General features: G+C 30.3%; 2 protein-coding genes across 2 annotated transcripts in view; both read left to right on the forward strand.

The window, feature by feature from the left end:
• Window positions 1-14214, forward strand: part of LOC136081995 (uncharacterized) — a 73921-nt gene extending 59707 nt beyond the window's left edge. Inside the window, exon 8 of the mRNA XM_065800523.1 lies at window positions 13383-14214. Within this exon, the coding sequence (XP_065656595.1) occupies window positions 13383-13547 (165 nt within the window). The 3' untranslated portion in view covers window positions 13548-14214. The remainder of the gene's footprint in view (window positions 1-13382) is intronic.
• A 4168-nt stretch (window positions 14215-18382) lies between these two features.
• On the forward strand, window positions 18383-18946 carry LOC136081524 (uncharacterized). The gene has a single exon (XM_065798848.1). The coding sequence runs from the start codon at window positions 18383-18385 to the stop codon at window positions 18944-18946; it is 564 nt and encodes a 187-aa protein (XP_065654920.1).
• Window positions 18947-21566: the final 2620 nt, after the last annotated feature.

The following is a 21566-nucleotide window of genomic DNA, read 5'->3' on the forward strand; positions in this document are numbered from 1 at the left end:
CGTATTCGATTTTTTGAACATAAAAACCTAGCGGCTGAGAATGCTTGTTCGGACTCCAGACTTGTTTGCCGTTATAGATCATATCTTTTTTAAAGCTGATCACATCTTGAGCTACTACTTTCAAAGAACAGTATTTCTAATTGAATTGTAAAAGTTATTTTTTGCCTTTATAGGTTGTGTTCGTATTGCTGCCAATTTTTTTCTGCTACTTCATTTAATTCACTAATTTTTTTAATTATTCAATTCAATTTTAATTGTTTTGACATTATTATCATATTCGCGGCTTGAAAAAACCTGTTTCAACTAATCACAACAATCACTATTCAAGTCTCCTGCTGTTATTATATCTGCCGAGTTTAAACACTTTATCAGGTTATTTTAATTCAATTTATTTATTTCGTCATTAAAAAAAGAACACAATGCTGTTTTATATAAATAAAATCTACATGACCGGGGCTAAAAGAAGACAATATTTGCTTTATCACTACGCCCCGACGTGCTTTCATCAGCAAGTGCGTACAAGCATTAAAACGTAAACAAACTTTGTGTATGTAAAAATGTATTAAAATCTAATATTAAAATGTAAACCTACTTTGTACCATATAAAAAAAATGCAATTTTTACAAGTATGTTAAGATCAGTTACTAATCTATAATAAAAAAAAAATTGTAAAAAAAAAAATAATAATTACACCTAAAAACTAAAATTAAGTTAAAAAGATAATTTAAAGAAATCTTAAATTAAAGACCAGTTAATAATATTTTGTTAAAAAAGAAAAAAAATCTTAAAAAGAATTTAATTCATTAACATTGTTACGAAGTTTTTGTTTGAATAGAGAAAGCGAAGAACAATTTTTCAGCACTTTATTTAATAAAGTGTTCTAAATTTAGGACCTCTGATGGCAATATAAAATTTAGTAACAAAATTTACTAACAAATTTCATGATTTTTCATTTATATTTTGCGTATTTTTTTAAATTTTTTTGTGCATAGATGTTATCACATTTTTTAAAAATATGAAATAGAGGGAAGTGATCTGAAATGTCGCATTTCAAAATTCCTGTTTTTATTTGAATTCCTATTAATTTATTTGAATATTCCTATTTTTGATTTAAATTCATTGGTGACTATTTAATCTTTAATTGCTGTGCTTTCTCTAGTTATTCTTGTGGGTTTATTAGTGGAATAAAGTCTCATATATGACGTTAATATAGCCTTTCTCATATATGACGTTAATATAGCCTTTCTCATATATGACGTTAATATAGCCTTTCTCATATATGACGTTAGAGAAATTATCTATATTTATATCTAAATGACTCATGTTTAGGTCAAGATTAAATACACCTACAAAATAAATGCTTTTATCTTCGCAAAATTTATTTTTAATTATGTTTTTAATATGATTTTCGAAATGTTTTATTGAGCCGGAAGGTGGTCTGTATATGGATGATAATGTTTCTTGTGGTTTTATTTATTATTTCCACACATAGTGATTCACAATCATTAGTCGTTAAGCACATATCTTTTTTTAGCTAGTATAATAAAGAATTACATAAAAATGCACACAAATCCCCTCCTTTCTTCCCAGATCCTCTAAATTGATGAATCACTTTATAATTTAGTAGCTGAAAATTTGTATTTGTCTCGATATATTCATCAGTACACCATGACTCGCTGAGACTAATAATTTTAAGATTAAATTTAACCTTGTATAAAAATTGTTTAAATAATTCAAAATTTTTTTAAAAACTCCTAATATTTAAATGCAAAATTGAAAATGAACTTACATTTGGTCCTTGCATTATGTTTTCAGTTTTAGGGTCATAATATAAAGTATTAATATTTCAAAATACTTTCTTATTACTAAAAAAATTAATACCTGGTTCAGAATGCTTATCTAGAATTATCCTATTTTTATTTTGTAATAAATTAAAATCTGAGTTTAGTGTAACATTATCTTCATGCATAAGTAGGGTATTTTTTATAAACTGTAAAATTATTATTTTTCTGAAAAAGAAAAAAGAATTAATTATGATAAGAAAAAAAAAAAATTCTAAATATAAATGATAAAGTAATTAAGCACTTGCTTTATTTTTCCTAAATTCTCCAACTATAAGTTTATCATATTTTATAAAAGAATGTTTACCATTTTTTCTATGTATCACCATTTCTTCTATTCCTGATCCTTTAAGTCGATTAGATGAATGTAGTACTTTTATCTTCATTTCTTATATTCCTGATCCTTTAAGTCGATTAGATGAATGTAGTGCTTTTATTTTTTTGATTTCAACGTTAATAATATTTAACTCGTTTTCAAATAAAACTAATAATTTTTTTTCAGTTTCATCCCTATTCCTTGATCGTTTTTGGGATACCCGTCGATGCGAAGATTATTCCTTCTGAGTCTATCTTCTAGTTGTGTAAATTATTTTTTTCCTCTTCACCTATATTGTTTTTGTTTTTAATTTTCTTTTCTAATTCGCATACCTTTTTTCTTGGATGTTTTGAGTAACTGTTTGGCTTTCTTCGATATCTCTATTGTCTTTTTTCTAGGATTTTTACTCTCTCGGTAATTTCTTTAAGTTTAGTGTCTACCTTTTCGTTTTCTTTTTTTATAGAGTCGCAAATTTGTTTTGATTTTTGTATTTCATTAAGTAGCTCATTTATTTTATTGTTAGTTATTTTTAGGTTACCACTGATAATCTTAAAGATATTTTTCTGCTGTTTGGAAAATATTTCATAAAAAATATCGCGAACAACATTTGTTGATGTTTGTGTTTCATCTATATTCCCCGTTTCGTTAGATTTCTTTCGAACATCAATATTTTTTTATCCATTTTATAATTTGTTTTTTTTAACTAAAAAAAAAAGTTACAAAAATTAATAATTTCCTCTGAATAAAACTTGTCTGTTTGCCGCAAAAAAATTTTTAAATAAACTGATTGTTTACAGGTTATATAGGTTATATATATATAGGTTTATCATAATTTTATTTTATTTTGGGTACTTTTATTTGGTAAAAAAAACTTCTAGGATTTTTTATGAAGTAACCTGGCCATGAACATATACTAAGCTCCTTAACAGTGCACTCCTTTAACTCGGTGTTCTTCTTTAATTCTCTCTTTAATTCGGTGACTCAAAGGGTCATACAATTATTTTTAGGTTGTTGCTCCTTTATTTTTTTCAATATAAACTCTAATACAATGTCAGAGTAAATTAAACTTGCATCTCATCGACTAAGTGCTACTAAAGTTGCTTTCAACTGGAGTCAAAAGTATACTAAATCAGATATCATTCTACATTCCTTTTTGTTCATTATAATTAAATCGTCGATGATAGAATCCAATTCTAAATCAAGAAGTGTCTTTATAGCACTATAGTTTTTTTAATTTTAACTTTACAAGTTGATATTGCATATGCAACAAGCTGATCGAGTTTTGCAATCCATGAATAAATGTACATTAAAGATATAAAAAAGTGTATATTTAGTATAATACACTGATGGAAAGATTAAACATTTTTATTTTATTTTTAGAGTAAATACCGTTTTATTTTAAATTTTCTAATTCATTATAATTCCAATGTTTCGTGATTTTAATTCCATTTTTATGTCCACTTAATTTAATTACAAATGTGTGAGTGACTTCCCAAACGTTTTTAAAGATCCGTTTAATTAATGAAGTTATTAAAGTACAGAAGATTTATCAAATTACAAAAGTTTACTTAACGTCCGTTTCATCATTGAAGCAAACTTTTTTTATGGCAATCCCAAAAACCCTGGAGGTTTCGGAGACTAATCCCCAGATTTCAGGATGAACGATTTAAATGGAATTCCGGGATTGACATCCCTAATCCTTATGTTGCTGTCTTTTAATTGTGACAATAGTACTCTTCTTAGTATACATTATACGGCACTGCACATGAATTGTCACTAAGAAAGATTGTTTAATAACTACACGTATTCACCAAACGTCTGTACCAATTTTTAGCTCTATGTGAATAATTGCAAACCTACCACTATTTATTCGACTATTTCAACCGGACAAAAAAGAAGTATTTAAACAATGAGTTTAAATTTAAAAAAAAAGAGAGATTTTTTATTATTGTTTGTTTTTTTGTTCAGTTTTACTAATCTTGTTAAATTAATTAAGAAACTTTTAGAAGATTGATGACGCAATCTGGTTAAATCTATTAATTAAGAAACTTTTAGAAGATTGATGACGCAATCTGGCAACTCCACTCTTGTCTTGATAAAGTCTTCACTTTTTGATTAGAAAAGGCAGCTGATCTTGAATCTGATCTCTCTTCTGAAACAGCCTGTTGCAGCAACAGAAGAGAGTTGTAACAGTTGTTGCTTGCTTTAACTTTAACTCCAATAAAGTTGTTTAAAGCAAATTACTATCACAATCTTGTCGGCATTTTTGTATTAATGAATGACATCCCTCACACGAAGTCCTTTGTTTATTTTTTTGGGATTATCAATCATCAATGATCTCTCAATGGATATTGTAGATATTTATATTACAATGGATTGTTTACATGGAAACCATGTAAACAATCCATTGTAGTATAAATATCTACAATAAAGTAGCCTCTTTGACTGAAGTGGCCCTCTCGACATTGAGGAGGTGATTTATATTATTCACTAAAGTCGCATCCTTTTACTGAATCTGTCCCTTTTTTTACCCTTCAATGCTTTATAACTCTCACCTATCTTCATGTTTTTTTACAATCTACAACTTTTCAAGTCTTCTGTCAACCTTTTCTTTGCACTCTAATACTATTCTTTTTTTCTAGTAAATCCCAACTTAATATTTGTTGCTTGCAACTTTGTTGGGAGTAAATTAGTTTTGAAAGATGTTCTTCCCTTCTACAATGTTACAAGAGGTTACCCGTATTCATGGTTAAAATCACAAACCACACCATTACGCTCACATGATGTTTAACCTTTTCCATAAACAGTCCTGGCTGAACTTTTCTCACAGGCGTTGTCAGAAAAATGAGCTTTTGTCCACGAAACAAACTTTCGTGGACAAAAGCTCATTTCTCGAACAGGTCTGATTCTCGAACAAGTTGACATAGATGTCAACTTGTTCGAGATCAGACCTGTAAAATTTTAAATAGATTCAATTTTTCAGGGTTTTTTTAATGTCATATTTACTCTCCTTTGGTCTTTAATAATTTTTTTTTTTTTTTTTCTTTAAATTTTCACAACTACATATTAATTACAAATTTTTTACACTGCAATATTATAAAGAAACTCTACTTCCTAAACAAACAAAAAAAATACATTTTACAAAATACCGTTAAGTATAGGAAACAATAATTAGGTATGCTATGACTTGATAAGAAGGGTTTTGTTGTTGTAGGGAACTCGTAGAAGACTGAGATTAGTCTTATCATCGAGAACCTTGAGGTATTGCGTAAAGCACACATATAAACAATGTGATTTTCATTAAAGAAATGTTTTACATGTTATTATCGCAAACTTTTTTTTCTTTTCTTTTTAATTGAACTATGTTTTGTGTTAGTGTTGTGGTTTATAATAATAATACTAGCTTTATTTGTTAAACAAAAATTTACATTTTCCATATGTATTTGATTGCTGATTATTTTAATTTGAGCGTAAATTTTGATTTACCATCAGAACTAGAACATTTCTAGGTAATTATCCATATTAAGAACATGATTTTTGAGTTTCGACTTTAAAGAAGTTATATTGCCTAGGAGAGAAATCGAGGTATAATTCGGAATTAATTTGTTGAATAAATATGGGCCACGATAAGAAATAGAAAATTGAGAACTTTTTTTTTTTTCAGGGGTACAATAAAGTTACCAGTTGCTCTTGTGTTAAATTTGTTGATATTAGATTGAAAGAAGTTTCCTGTGAATCGGTTTGGAACTAATCCTAGTTTGTATTTAAACATGAACAAAATGTTAGCGTAGATATTAATTTGGTAAATGTTTAGTACTTTCATTTCTTTTAATAGGGGTTTAGCGTGGGTCAGTTTGTTTTTATGATGTATTATTCTAGAAGCATGTTTTTGTCGTCGATAAAGAGATAATAATTTTGTCTTGTGTGTGCTTCCCCAGGCTATGTTGGAATATGTGAGATAACTATGTATAAAGGAAAAGTAAAGAAGTTTTAGGTTTTTTTGCGATAAAAATGGTCTAGCTTTAAAAAGTATACCAATACTTTTAGATATTAAAGTGTTGATGGCATTTATATGAGCTGTCCATAAAACATTTTCGTCAATAATCACACCAAGAAATTTAATTGTTTGGGTTCTTTCAATTTTTTTGTAGTCAATACTTAGTGTCGGTAGAATTGATGGTAGTTTGTTCTACTGTTTCTTTGAGTGAAATAAAATATATTTAGTTTTTTGCGCGTTTAATGATAACTTGTTAGCACTGAACCATGTTTTAAGATTTTGAAGTTCAAAGTTGACTTTATTAAAGAGGTCATTGATAGAGGTAGATGAATAGAACAGATTGGTATCATCTGCAAACATTATACAATTGAGATTTGTAGAGGCTTTAGGAAGATCGTTAATGTATATAAGGAATAATAAAGGTGCAAGAATAGATCCCTGGGGGACACCGCATTTGATTTTTAATAACTCCGTATTAGTGATACCGTCTATAATAACACATTGTTGCCTGTTATTTAAATAATTAGTGAACCATTTATTAGTTTGATTTTTTATACCGTATTTTCTCATTTTTTCGAGCAGAATTTTATGGTTGACAGTATCGAAAGCTTTTGTAAGATCGATAAAAACTCCCAATACAAATTTTCCTTTATCACATGACGAGCTAATGTTGTCCATTAGGTCTAAGGTTGCATGTTCCGTAGAATGATTAGTTTGAAAGCTGTATTGACATTCACTTAGAATTTTATTGTCTGCTAAATATTTATAAAGTCGGTTGTACATTATTCTTTCCAGGAGTTTGGAAAACACTGGAAGAATTGAGATAGGTCTATAATTGGTTAGCAATGCCATGTCTCCAGTTTTAAATACAGGTAAAATCTTTATTTAAAACAGATTTTACAACTTTTCCTGAGGTGGACTGCTTCTAAAGACACAGTTGTATAAATTTTTCTTTTAATTTGGTTCACTAAAAACGAGGGGGAGGGGTGAATCCTTAAAAAGTATCAACTGCATCCTAAAAAAAAATCTGAATAGTCGACTATGTTCCACAAAAAATTGACTATAACTCAAAAATAACTTTCTTTGGGGGAAGGGGGTGTCACACCCAGAGCCGTCCCTGGGGGAGGGCAACCGTGGCAAATCCGGGCATCGCAGACTGGAGGGCGCAGCAGCAGTTATTTTTTTAGCGGTCTTTGTTGACATATTAACTTTCTGCTTCAGTTATTCAAGCCTCGCTGTATAAGTATGCATTACATCCATTAGTCTCACACCTTTTTGTCAAACGAGATATTATACCTGTATACAGACCCCGCAATAGTGATTCTTGATTGCTCCGCTGTTCGTTTAATAGTTCAGTAGTATCCTACTCAAATCTGAAAAAAAAAAAAAAAAAAAATATTCATAAAAAACATTTTTTGAACATCCTAAACAGAAAAAATTAACCCTTTCCTCGGGGACCAAGTACTTTTTTATGTATACAATCTATCCATATTTACGGACACAAAGTATCCATAAATTCAATGACAGTCCCATCAGATTGAGTTGTTCTTAGTTGCAAGTTCTGACCATATGTTTACCATTTAAAATATTGGGCGCCCAATATATTTAGACATTGACTTTAATGGATATTTCAATTTGTGTAGGTAGACAAAGTCCTTCGGTCCCGAGAGAAAGTTTTTTACTTTATTTTATAGCAACCTAAACTGTTAACCTATTTTAAATAAAACAACTTTTTTAATCAGTTTATCATCTAATGAGAAAGTAAAAAGTTTTTTTCACATATACACCCAGTAATAGTTTACAAACAACCACCAAACTTATTAAGACAAATTTCAATCTGCATCATTGTTAAAAAAACAGGATAAATGTTAGGATATTCGGAACTATTTAGAAGATAAAAACCATACTAACTGTTATAGCTAAAATGCGATATAATATCTAAAGTGTTTAGCATGTTATTTTCAATCTACACACACTGGATAAATAAACTATTTAAGAAACTGGAAAAATAAACATATCTCCAGTTGCAAAACTAGCCAATCAACTGACAAAATTGACTACCATGGTTATGATCGCCAACACAAAATTAATGAAACTATGAAACTTTTTTCCAGCTTTTTGTTTTTTTGGAACTTGAAAATGAAAAGAATTTATTATCTTATGAAAATCATTTACACAAACAAATACATGATACCTTTGATAAATACTTCCTAGTTAAAAGACACAAAACAATGATAACTCTTACCAACATAAACTTAATTTCTTTTTTACAAATATAATACTTCCAGATAAAGTTCAATAGAAAATCGCTAGAATGTTAGTGTTTTTATTGCTCATCACACTGAATGAGTTGGCTCTGGTGTCAGTGACTCTGGAAGCGTTAAGGCCCACAACTTTTGCCTTTTTCAATCTCTAACATAAGTAGTCAACTTTCCAACTCGCTTTTCAGACAAACCAAATCATTTATCTTCTCTACTCGACTTATGCCTTGTTTCTGATCCTAGTCAGTGCTTAGCTTCTTCACATTTATTCTTAGGTGCTTCTGATCACGGTTTGATCTCTCTAAAAATATTATATCATTTTTCTTCATCATCACAATTTCCTTATTATTGTACCTCTTTGAACTACCTTAAAGCTGACTGGAACTCTTTCCGTGATTTTTTTTGTGACGAGCCTTGGATAGAAATCTTTCGTTTTCCTGTTTACAAATTTTTTTTTTCCCCATAACTTCGTGGATTGAGGCTGGCATAGAATCTTTAATTCCCTGTCGACAATTCTAAGTCAAGCCTCACTCTTCACCTTGGTTTTCCTCACATTGTATTGCTACAATTTCCAATCGAAATCATGATTTCCATATATATCAGCAAAGCAATTCTCTGGAAAACAGATATCTGTTTACTATTGCTAGAAACCATCGTAAAAAGGTTTTGTCTAACGCCAAAGCTCGGTAATCTCAGGTCATGAAATATCGTATTTCATCTCAAAAATTTGACTCTAGAAAGTCTTTAACAGTATTAATAATAAGGCTAAATCTGTTATTTCACCTCTCTTGTATGGTTCAGACTTTGTCACCTCACCTAAAGACAAAGCTGATTTGTTTGCAAAGAACTTTTCATCAATATTATCTCTTAATTCCACTTGTTGCATTCTACCTGATATAGCTGACAAACAGGTTGATCAATTGCTTGACATTCGTATCACTACAGCTTAGGTATCTAAAGTGATTTCCTGGTCAGACCATAACTTGCGGTTGGGACAACATACCTGTGTTTGTCTTGCAGAAGTGTTCTCCGGAGCTGTCATTTATACTTTCAAAACTATTAACCAAGTACTAACCAGAGTCTTGTTTTTCAGCCTGCTGAATGCAGCATCTGTTATTCTTATTTTCTAAAATTCTGGAAAACAATTCTAATCGTCCAACTACCATCTTATTAGTCTTCTTCCTATCGTAAGCAAGGTTTTTGAATCTTTAATTAACAAACACTTAAATCTCTCATCTTGAATCTAATAACTTACTTTCTGATCGACAATATGGATTTTGATCTTCTCGTTCTTCAGCTGATTTGTAACAATTTCAATCTTCCCGTTCTACAGCTGATTTTAGAAGTATTAACCGATAGATATCGTGCATTAGATAGAGGCGGAGGGGTTAAGGCTTTCGCTTTTGAGATTTCTAAAGCTTTTGATAAAGTTTGACATACTTCTCCATAAGCTTTCTTCTTACGGTGTATCAGGTAACATCTCTAAGTTTATTGAATCCCTCTTTTCCAATTGTAGTATAAAAGTTTTCCTCAATGGACAACACTCTTTTTCATATCCTGTAACTTCAGGGGTTCTTCAAGATTCTATCCTAGGCCCTATACTCTTTTTAATTTACATTAATGATCTTCCAGATGTTCTCACATCAAAGGTTGCATTGTTCACTAATGATATTTCCATTTGTTTTTGTCTTGATAAGAAGGCAACACTCTCTGATTGCTTGTAGGATGCATTTGAGCTTGAAAAGGATCTCACTTCTGCTACAGGATGGGGCTCACAGTGACTGGTAAACTTTGTTTCAGATAAAACCCAATTTTTTTCAGCCAATTGTTATTGCAATATTTAGATCTTCCAATATTTATGAACGGTAACGTACTCTATTAGTCATCTACCCTTCTTCTTCTAGAATATAGCATGAGTAATGAAATATGGTTATTGGCTAAACTGATAAAAACTGAAAGAATGAAAATTAAATGTTGTTTTAAAAGAATATAGAAATTTTTAAAATTTTCTGAAAACATTTTGATTTTTAAAAATGCCACTCCTAACTTTTAATACTCATAAACACCTTTGTAATGCTTCTCAACAGCCACAGAACGTCTGCTTGACGTCTTGGGGAAGTCCTACTGACATATAACGTCCATAGTACGTCGTAAAGGCGTCTTGCGGACGTCTGTGCCGGATCGGTTGACTCTAGTTATTAATACTCCATTTTAGGGCTGCTTCTTCAAAATTTTCAAGTTCGAATGTTCAAACTTTAAGCAAAAATTTCAACGTTCAAGTTTGAACTTTTTTCTAATATAGTCATTGGCGCTGGAACATAGGGTGCAGGATGGGCAACTGCCCACCCAACATTTCTCCACCAGAGGCAGAGGATATCTTCTGCTCCCCCACCCCCTTCCTCCAAAATGTCACCATCCGCGATTCAAAACAGCCATAATTTTATGCACTCCGAAGAAAAAAAACTTTTGCATTCAAAAGAATGCAAAAGTTCTTTTTTTGTAAAGAACTTTTGCTTTCGATAAAAAAGTATTTTAGCTTATCGATATTTGTATTTAAGTTCCTGATGTTGATGTGTATTACCGTGAACTTTCCTATGTTAGTTTGGAGTTCAGCTTTAAAAGTTTTAATAACAAAATATGTAGAGTCAAATACTTTTCTGTTATAAAAGAAAATATCGCCCTCATATAAATCAGTCGCAAAAAAAAATATTTTCAATTTTGACAATGTCAAAACGCAACTTTTGAAAGTCTGTTGCTTCAAAGTCATTATCCATGGCAAAAAAGAGAACTAAGTTAAGAATTTTTCAATAAAATTCGATGAGTAAAGAGTATAGAGTACAGACTCCATGAAAATGAAATAAAATTTAAAAAAGCAAAATTTGTTTTAATGTTTAATCTTGCGTAGTGATGAACTTGCTTCAGAATGATACAGGAAGGATATCGAGAAAGCTACCACACTGAATCTCGAGCTGCCTAAGGCACAGCGTAGTTCCACAGTTAATGATCCTGCCCATTTCTCAAATGGAGCTCAAATCCGTAATGTAGAACAATTAACTACAGATGTTATCTGGAAGAAAAGTCTCTTCAAAGCCATTGACCACTTGTTTGCAGAACAGCGCCGTTTTAACCAAGAAGGATTGCATAAAATTGCAAGCACAGAGCTATTTTGATAGGTTCATGCACATCCACAATTAATGCAGCCACACTAGCCAGCATTCCACTCCAAAGTTTGCAAAATAATTTCGATGTTCCTATGTTGCAGTTACAGCTGCAACTGCTTCCACAGTTGTTTAAGGACAGGTACTGCCTAAAGATTTACACCAGCTAGCAGCAGCTTTAAAAGACCTTGAACCAAGTACCCGCAGGTTATTTGACATGGTGGAACAGGTAGTTTTGTCGTTTTTATCTGTTTCAATATCCGTAGCTAGTTCAGTGCATTGAGACGGCTTAATACTTGGCTGCGGTCAACAATGTCACAGAGTCGCCTCACTCACCTCGCTTTAATGCACATTAACAAAGATTACCTAGACAAGGTTGGCATTACAGCACTTATGGAGGAGTTTGTGGCTAAAACCCGTGAACGTTCATCTGTATTTGGGCATTTCTTACAGTAACTGTAATTGTTTTTGGTAGATTTTGTTTTGTACCAAATAATGATTTAAAAGGGATTGCAAATCTGCATTTAACAGGGTTAATTATGCCTAAAAAAATTTCGGTGGGATAACGGCACCCAAACATCCCATACAGGAAGAGGGTACCCCTCCCCAAGCCCCACCCATATCTGCCCCCCCTTCCCCCCAACAGTCTTTAAACACTTCCAGCGCCTATGCTAATAGTTCGAACTTTTTTATTTTTTTAAAAATGATATGTCTTTTCTTTAACTTTTGTAAAACAAGCTGATATATAAGTAAAAATTATAAATTTGAATTTTTTTTGTTTTAGTTTGTTTTGTGTTTGTCTAGAAACTCTAAAAATATAATCAAAATTACATCACCTGTAGCGCCATCGCATTTAAGTAGTTAAACAGTGTTTAGTACTTTTTTACCATTCGACCACTGCTTATTTACGTTTGAAATTAAAGTTATAAAGAGTTTAAAGTTCAAACAAAAATAGCTACTTAGCGTTAACACATCTAGAAGATCTGAAGTTTAGGAGTATCTTCATTTTTTGCAAAAAGCTGCAACGAGCAAAATGTGCCTTAACACGCACTATTACAAGACACTTAAAAATAAACTCAAAATAGAGGCCTCAAATGTAATAACATCAATAAAAATTAAATTAATAAAATAATAATTTAGTGCATAAAAATGATATATTTGTTAAACCCAGTGTTTTAGGTAATCAGTTTGAGAACAAATTAAAAATAAATAATATAGATAACTTTGCAAATTAATCTTATTCAAAGGTTATTTCAGCTTAGAGAGATAGACTCAATAATAATAAAAAGCTAAAAAATGGTAACGATATTAAAAATTATAACAAAAAATTGACTCTGGCTAAAAAGCCGAAAACATTTTATTAAAATATATGAATTTCAAATGGTTTAATCTCGTGAAAGGGCTTTCTAGCCTTGAATTGTTTTTGCATAGAAAAAGAAACAGGTTGCAGAATGATGCCTTGCATTTACTTTTTATAAACAAATAAAAAATCTGTATAAATAAATTAACTGAGTTTTTTGTTTTACTTGCACCCTTTTGTTTTCAATTTTAAGTAAATAAAAACTGTTTAAAAAAGTTCGAAAAAGTTCGAACTTTTTTCCTAAATAGTTCGAAAGTGTTCGAGTTCGAACTTTTTAAAAAAAGTTCAAATTGGCAGCCGTACTCCATTTACCATTATTCCACAAATAGATGCGATTAATGCTATCAAGGTTTATTTTATTAATTTTCCAAAAAATCTTATCTATTGAATTTTATTCATAAATGATATTACTTACTTTATATTACTATTTTTTTTTATTTTTTTTTAAGTCCCTAAATGTTGACGGAACAATTGTCGCAGCTTTCTGTTCAAGTAATCAAATGAGCCAAACTTTTTTATATGTTGAAAATAATATTCCTATATGCGAATGCAAATTTCTTTCAACAGTAGGTTCAGAAATCAAATGTATAATCCATTGTTGGTATTGTAAATAAAATAAAAGATTATTTTAGTACAGTTTTATTGTTAAATTTGACTTATTTATAATTTTACTTTACAATGTACATTGAGTATACTGAATATCTTACATTACGTTGTGTGTAATTAATGTGTAAATATTAACTCTTAACTTAGTTCATGTGCAATTTTTTTCTGATTATTTTAATGAGCTATTATTCTTTTACCCTTTCCTTTTACAAATTTTTCTGATCCCTAACACAAATAAAAAATTAATAAAGCCGTAACACAGATTTAATCCATTTTTGAATGTGAATTCGTTGAATGCAATTGAGCCATTCTTCAATTTGCACGCGCTTAAATTCCAACGCCTTAGATTCTTCGGAACCCCAATCTGTTAAACTATTTTAAATTTTGACCAATCAGTGCTGACTTTATCTTAAGAAATCGTGTTTTAATTCGGCTGATATATTTTATTTGTTACACATCAGGATTCAGCGATTTTATTTATGAATTCGATTAATTTTTATGTTTTAGAATAAGTTTTGTAAATAAACATTTCAAAATTAATTTTTTACTTGTCAAAGTTTGTATGTATATATTGATTATTTTTACAAATTGTTTATAAAAATTGACCATTTTAATTTTTATATCGACAAGGTTCAGGAAATTTAATGTAAATATTTTACAGATAAATGCGTTTTTTAAATGTATAGTTGTGTTAATATTGTGAAGTATTAAAAAAGAATTAACGATTTTGTATGCTTCCTGGTATTCGCTTACTGTACTCCATGTGTCTAGACAATGATCCTTTATAAATGTCCAATTTATTCCAAGCACTTCAAATACATATTTTAATCTATTTGTTAGAAAGTCATCTAAGTTCATTTTTACAATTGTATCCATTAATCCTTTACCTTTAAGCCTTTTTACCTGTTTGTTTGGTTATCAACATCTGTTAGTTTGGTTATCAATATCATTGCTAAAAAAATAGAGACTCACAAGTTCTTCAGTTAAATACCAAAAATGTCCTGTAATGACTTTTATGGCAGATTCAGCAACTTCTTTGTCAAATATTTTGAAATTATCCAACTTCTTAATCAGTGTCGGAGCAGATGAAGATGGGAGCCCTTAAAGAACAAGACCGGTCAGCGGTCTTGTTCTTCAAGGGCTCCCATCTTCAATTTCTGCTTCACGAAATCACAGAAACAACTGGACCTCTGTATCAGAAGATGCTCCAAAGCAAGTTTTGTAAACATGAATAAAATTGCTTCATAAACATGGTGTCTTCAGGCTGTGAGTAATAAAGACTTTCCAATAAATTATTCAAGCACCTGAATGTATACCTGTGTTGCTTAAAGTAGTATTAAAACAGAGTCCCAGGAAAAAAAGTTCTATAGAATTTCTAAAATCTTTTGAAACATATGGCCTATGGAAACTCTATAGAATCTTAATAGAATTTCTATAGAATGTCTATTAATTTCTATAGAAATTGCTATAAAACTTTTTTTTCTATAAAAAAAAAAGTAGAAGAATAAGTTCTATAGGAATTTCTATAGATAATCACAGGCGTTCTATAGAAATTCTATAGAATTTCTAAAGACTATATGTTTCAAAAGTTTATAGAAATTCTATAGAACTTATTTACCTGGGGTGCCACAAATTTGTCATATGAAATGTTCCAATCTTTTAAAGTTTGTTCTGTTGCATAAGTCATTTGTTTACCGTTGCATCTACCCAGTTTTGGGACTGACAACAGTTTTTCTACATCATATCCTGTCACTAATATAGGCAGTCAATCCACTTCATCTCTGCTGTTCAAATCAGATAACAATTTTCCATCCCAATGAACAGTTAATAGAACTTGTGGCTAGAATTCTAAAATGGTTCCTTTTGCAACTTCTTTACGATTTTCAATATGTGCACATTGAAGAGATTCATATGGTGTTAAAACATGTTTAATATAACCCTTGATAAATTGTAGACAAATCCGAGGAACCAAAGCAATTTGGAATTTTCAAACGATCAAAACCTGAACAAAATGCAAGAGTAATCTGTTTCTTTTTATTTGTTTCTAACCTCTTTTTCATTTTTTTGCTATTGATAGAACAAAGTCATCTACTTCATTACCAGTACCTTGAGAAAAGTCTGTTTCTGTCAAAACTGGGTCTGTGACTGTTAAACACGTTTTTTTTTATTCTCTGTTTAGCTCTTTTGTTTCTCTTACTTCGTTTGCTTTTTTTCTGTCTAAAATACTCTGTTATTGTTTGAACAACTCATAATCAACTGAACTCATGTAGCCTTTTCTTCCTTCTCTTTGTGGTATAAAAAACGTCTTGTCTTCTTCTATTGTGATTAATTTTAAAGCATCTTCATGAGCAATATCAAATAGTTCTTCGATTTCTTGAGAAAAAGCTTCTTCATTTTCATGCTGAGTTTCTGTTTTGAGACCTTTAGTCTTTTTCAGCTTTCCGTGATTCTCAACAAGTTTTTCAACATGTGTTATAACATGATAACGTTGCTTTGTCAGAACTCCGGCTCTTTGCCGAAAAATCTAGAACCAGATCTGTTACAAGGCCTGCACTTTCTCTTATATTGTTGTTATTTTTAAAGAAAAAATAAATTTCCAAAACTTGCTTATTAGATAGCAACTTTTATCCTGTAATCATAGCTGTTGCTTGACCAACGCACCATACTTCCTTTTGATTTCTAGTCTCTATTATAAATCAAATTCGAAAATATCTGTTGAATTATGTGTTTTTAAAATGCATTTTCATTCAATTGTATTTTCTATGATCCTGTATTTCCAAATTTTTCCAAATTTCATAATCATCATTATTTAGTATTTTCAATCATTCTGTAATTCCAAATAAACTCATTTGGAATTAGAGGATGATGCACTAATTTCAGCAGTAGTGCAATACTAATGCAATAACTTAAGTGGATGATGAAGCATTACTGTGGGTTATGTGAATTCCACCTAACTTATTTTATTTTTAACTTATTAATTTTCTAAAAAAATAACAAAGTGTATTATGCATAATGACGCATAAGATTAGGAAATAATAAAATATTGATAATATTCTCAACATAATTTGTAGAAAAGATGTGATAAGTGATGAGAAATATGAAAAATTGTGTGTTCGAACAATCTTGCAAAATCAAAAAACTGGCTGAGCAACCCCTAAACATTAACATAAGGCATCAAAAATTTCCCAATATCATTTTTTCATTAAATGGAACCAAATAAAAGGTTTAGAGCATAAGAAAGAAAGATGAAATTTTTTCAATGCATTTTTTTGTCACCCTAGTGTAATACACTTTGCCATTTTTTTGTCACCCTAGTGTATTAGTATTATTATTACCAGTAGCATCCAATCTTTCCAAAATGGCCATAAGAATGTTTTTATAAGACCTAATCGAACCATTGTGGAACAAACCGAGTTTAATAAGCTTAACATTGAAAGAAAAACAGAAAACAGCGATCTTGAAAAACATGGTTCTCTTGATAGCCCATTTCGATTTGCCATCCGCATCGATGTATCTAAGACCCTTGAAATCAAAGGCCGTTCAATACACTCATTTGTTGAATGGCAAAAAGCCCATATTTCACGCTTAAAACCAACCAATACACAATTATATCAATGATACTATAAAACCATCTACATAAACCCAAAACTGTTCAAACAAGCCATCAAATACTTTTTGATGAAGAAATCAATTTAAACATCCTCACACAAATTAAATTACAAAAAAATTGCCAATCAAATCACGAAAAAAACAAGATGCTGGTACACAAACGCTACGTCGTTAAAAAATAAATATACTAAGTTATTAATTGAGGTTGAGAGAAATTTTCCGCATATAATTATGTTATGCAAGACATGGTGGACAGATAACTCGGTAACTAATAGTCCTGGTTATTGTTTATATTGAAATGATAGAGCCTTTGGAAAAGGTCGTGGAGTGTGTATATATATTGCTAAAAGTGTAAACACTTTAAAAGTTTCCAATACTGAGCTTCAAATTAACCTAATTGAACACATTTGGTGTTCTTTAAACATTGGTAGAGAAAGACTTATATGTGGACGTTTTATCGTACTAAAGTTAGTGACATATACAACTGCATAAATGTAATGAGATCAATTGAAATAACCGACAAGATGATATTAATAAAAAAGTAAGTGGTATTCTCTTTTGTGGGGATTTTAATTTCCCTCAAATTGATTGAAGCGATTCTGTAGGCAAAGTAACGGGTGATGCGGAAGTTATCGGACAAATCCTAACTTCATTATTTGAGCATAATAATTAGTTTTTGTGGTTTTATGCGTAGGCATAAACGTTCTATAAAATATAAACTTTATTATTTGAAACACAATTATTTAAAATAAGGTTAAATGCAGCTGAACGAGAATCTTTTCGAAAGCGACTAAAAATGTTTTTTGTAAATAAACCTAATATAAAATAATAAAAAAAATCGTAACTCATTTTAAAAAGGAGGGTTTGCTCGAAATACAATATATGATAACCTAAAAAGACTTGAAACTGTTCAATCATTTTCTGATAGAAAGCACCATGGTCGTCCGACATCCTGGACTAGAAAAAAGAAAGCCGAATTTACGAGACTTGTCAACAATCGAAAAGGGGTCAGTCACAGAAAAATAGCTATCAAATTCGGTGTAAATCAATCGACAATTGGTTGTCAGTTAAAAAAAATGAATATTAAATATAGAAAACATGAAAAGACTCCAAACTACACTATAGAACAAAAAATAAAGGCAAAGAAAAGAAGCAGGAAACTAGTTAACTCTATAACACAAAATCGCTTCTAGTCATCGATGACGAAAAATACTTTTGTTTTGCTGGGGACAACATGCCTGGAAATTCTGGATACTACACAAACAACAAAAAGACATGCCCAGAAAGTGTTCGTTTTATAGGAAAAGAGAAATTTCCAAAAAAAGTATTAATGTGGATAGCTATATCTGACCGTGGTATGTCCGAGCCATTGTTTCGCACTTTCAAGGCTGTAGCGATCAATTCATCAATCTATTTTAATGAATGTTTAGAAAAACAAATTCTTCCATTTATTCACAAGTATCATGGAGACTTTAACTATTTATTTTGGCCAGATTTAGCAAGTTCTCATTATTCAAAAGATTCTCTAAATTGGATGGACCAATATGTCTATTACGTTGATAAAGAATCCAATTCCCCAAATGTGCCTCGAGCACGATCAATTGAAAATTTTTGGGGACATTTGGCACAGAAGGTTTACGAGGGAGATTGGCAAGCTTCAACAGAGCAAGTTTTGATTAATCGCATTAAACTAAAACTACAAGAAATTGATTTAAACTTTTTACAGTTGCATATGAAAGGCGTCAGAGCAAAATTGAGATCAATTGCAGATGTTGGTGCTTTTTCATATAAAAAATAATATATTTTTATTAAAAGATAAATGCTTTATTTTAAAAAAATGTAATAGTAGTTTGTTTTTTTATTTATAAATAAGTTATTGACGTTTTTATTTTGTCCGATAACTTCCGCATCACCCGTTAACTGGAAAAAATGAAGTAGCGCAGTTATTTATAAATTTATAGATAAATTCTATACGTTCCAAAACATAATAAAACCAACATTTTATTTTAAAAATAATTAAAAAACAATACTTTGAATCAATATAATAACAGAAAATTTTGTAGTAAATGGTAATAACAGAAAGAAATTTATGAATTTTCAATATAGTACACCACCCACCACTTCAATACAGACTTAATGGACATCACGTTCTTACTTTTTGCTATAATTTTACTCCATCAAATAAAATTGTAAGTCAATCATACGCTAAAAAGTATATGTATTATAGAGGAAACTACAGTAATACGAGCAATTTCTTTGATAAAATCAACTGGGATAAGCTCTTTGAAGACCTTAACGTAAACGAGTGTTACAATATTGAAAAAATATTGTAAAAATGGTTACAACATTATGATATGGCATGCACTCTATATATCCTGCAATCAAATATGAATAAAATCAAAAGAGCACCTTGGTTAGTAAAAATGAGCAGCATTGATATAGTTGAAAATAAAACTGTAGATCAAGTGCAGGAATTCCAAATTTAGAGACCAAAATTTACTATGAGAATAAAATAATATCAATAAAGTCACAAGAAAAACAGTAAAATCAACAATCTGAGAGTATGAGTATGAGAAATTGTTCAAAAAGCCAAAGAAAATCCTAAATTGATATACCAATATATAAACAGTAAAATTAATTTGTGCGGCCGTGGCACAGTGGTTAGAGCGCTTGCTTTATAATCAGGAGATCCAGGTTCGAAACGAGCTCTAGACAAATTTTCGCGTCACAATAAGGAAGGAATGAGTGAACTTCCTGGTTAAATGCACTTCCGCAGTGCTCTGTGACAAGACCGTTGGAACTTCTTTAGGCACCGAAAAAAAACAAATATAAAAAAAAATTAATCAGAAAATAAGTGCCCTGGAAATGGAAGATGCAACAATATCGATAATGGAATCAGATATTACTAAAGTACTGAATAATTTTTTTCATTCAGCTTTCCAACTTTTCCATTTTTTTCATTTTTTTCAAACAATGTACCAATGTTTAATAAAGCATTAGCTAAACCAATTGCAAATTCGGATATAAATATCGACACCGTAATTAAAAAGTTTAGTAAATTGAATGGTAAAAAATCAACTGGAGAGGACAAAGTGCACCCAAGATTTTTAAAGGAATGTTCTGATAGTATTTCAACTCGATTGTCAATTATTTTTAATCGAATCTACTTAATTGGCATAATTCCGAGATTATTGCGGTGTGCAAATACTATCCCTATATTTAAAAAGGGAAACAAATTGAAAGCAACAAAATAACGTCCTGTTTCATTAACGTCTGTCGTATGCAAAGTAATGGAGAGAGTATAATAAGAGACGCTTTGATGGAACATGTTGTTGAAAATAATTCAATATCTGATTTGCAGCACCGCTTTGTCTGAAGAAAAACTGTTGCACAAATTAACTAGAGTCTTTAGATTTAATTACATAGTCTCTAGAATGTGGTTTTTCAATTGATTTATCTTTTTTGGGCTTCTCCAAAGTATTTGATACAGATGCACACAACAGATTGTTAACAAAGCTAAAAGCATTTTGTGAAAATGAAGTTTTAGTAAACTTGTTTAAAGCATATCTGACTATTTAATTCAAAGAGTTGGCCTTGGTATTTATAAATAAGAATGGAAGGAGGTAACAAGTGGAGTGCCTCAGGGCTCAGTAGTAGGTCCGCTATTATTTGTTATTTACATTGATGATATATCACAAGAAATAAAAAATTGCTGTAACTAGTATGCCGACTATACAAAAATTATTTTGGTGATGACAAATATCAACAATAACTATGCAATGCAAGAGGTTTTATTGAACCTTAGTAAATGGAGTAAAAAATGGTTATTACACTTTAACAAAGAAAAATGCAAAGTTATGCATATAGGGAAAAAAAAATCTCGCTATAACTGTTATATGACCCAACCAGCGAGCAATCATTACACTATGATAAAAACATCTTTGGAACAAGAGTTAGGGGTCAAAACATCTAATGATATAAAATTGAAAAATCGTATAGATACGATTACAGGAAAAGCAAACTGAATACTTGGTTAAATAAAACTTTTTTTTATATACTTAGATAAAGACCTAATGAAACTGCTGTGTTTCATTAGGTCTTTATCTAAGTATATATCGTTGTTCGCTAGTTCAACCCCACTTGGAATTTGCTTCACCAATTTGTTATTCTTATTCCAAGAACATATAAAATAGAACAAGTGCAACAAAGAGCAGCAAGACTAAGATGTTTAAAAAGTATGAAATATGAGGAGCGATTATAAGAATTTTTAAAAACTCCAAATACTATAAAACAATTTTATTATTGATTTAAAACTTTAATTCAAAGTTATTATTTAAAAATTTTTTTTTTCTATTATTACAATTTTGTAAATATATAATAAAAATTTGATGAATATATATATACATATAAAAAAAAGT

This window comes from Hydra vulgaris, chromosome 06 (genome assembly GCF_038396675.1).
Source record: "Hydra vulgaris chromosome 06, alternate assembly HydraT2T_AEP".
NCBI lineage: Eukaryota > Metazoa > Cnidaria > Hydrozoa > Anthoathecata > Hydridae > Hydra > Hydra vulgaris.

Coding starts and splice junctions, on each gene's coding strand:
- LOC136081524 (XM_065798848.1), top strand. CDS start 18,383: ATGCCTGGAAATTCTGGATACTACACAAACAACAAAAAGACATGCCCA.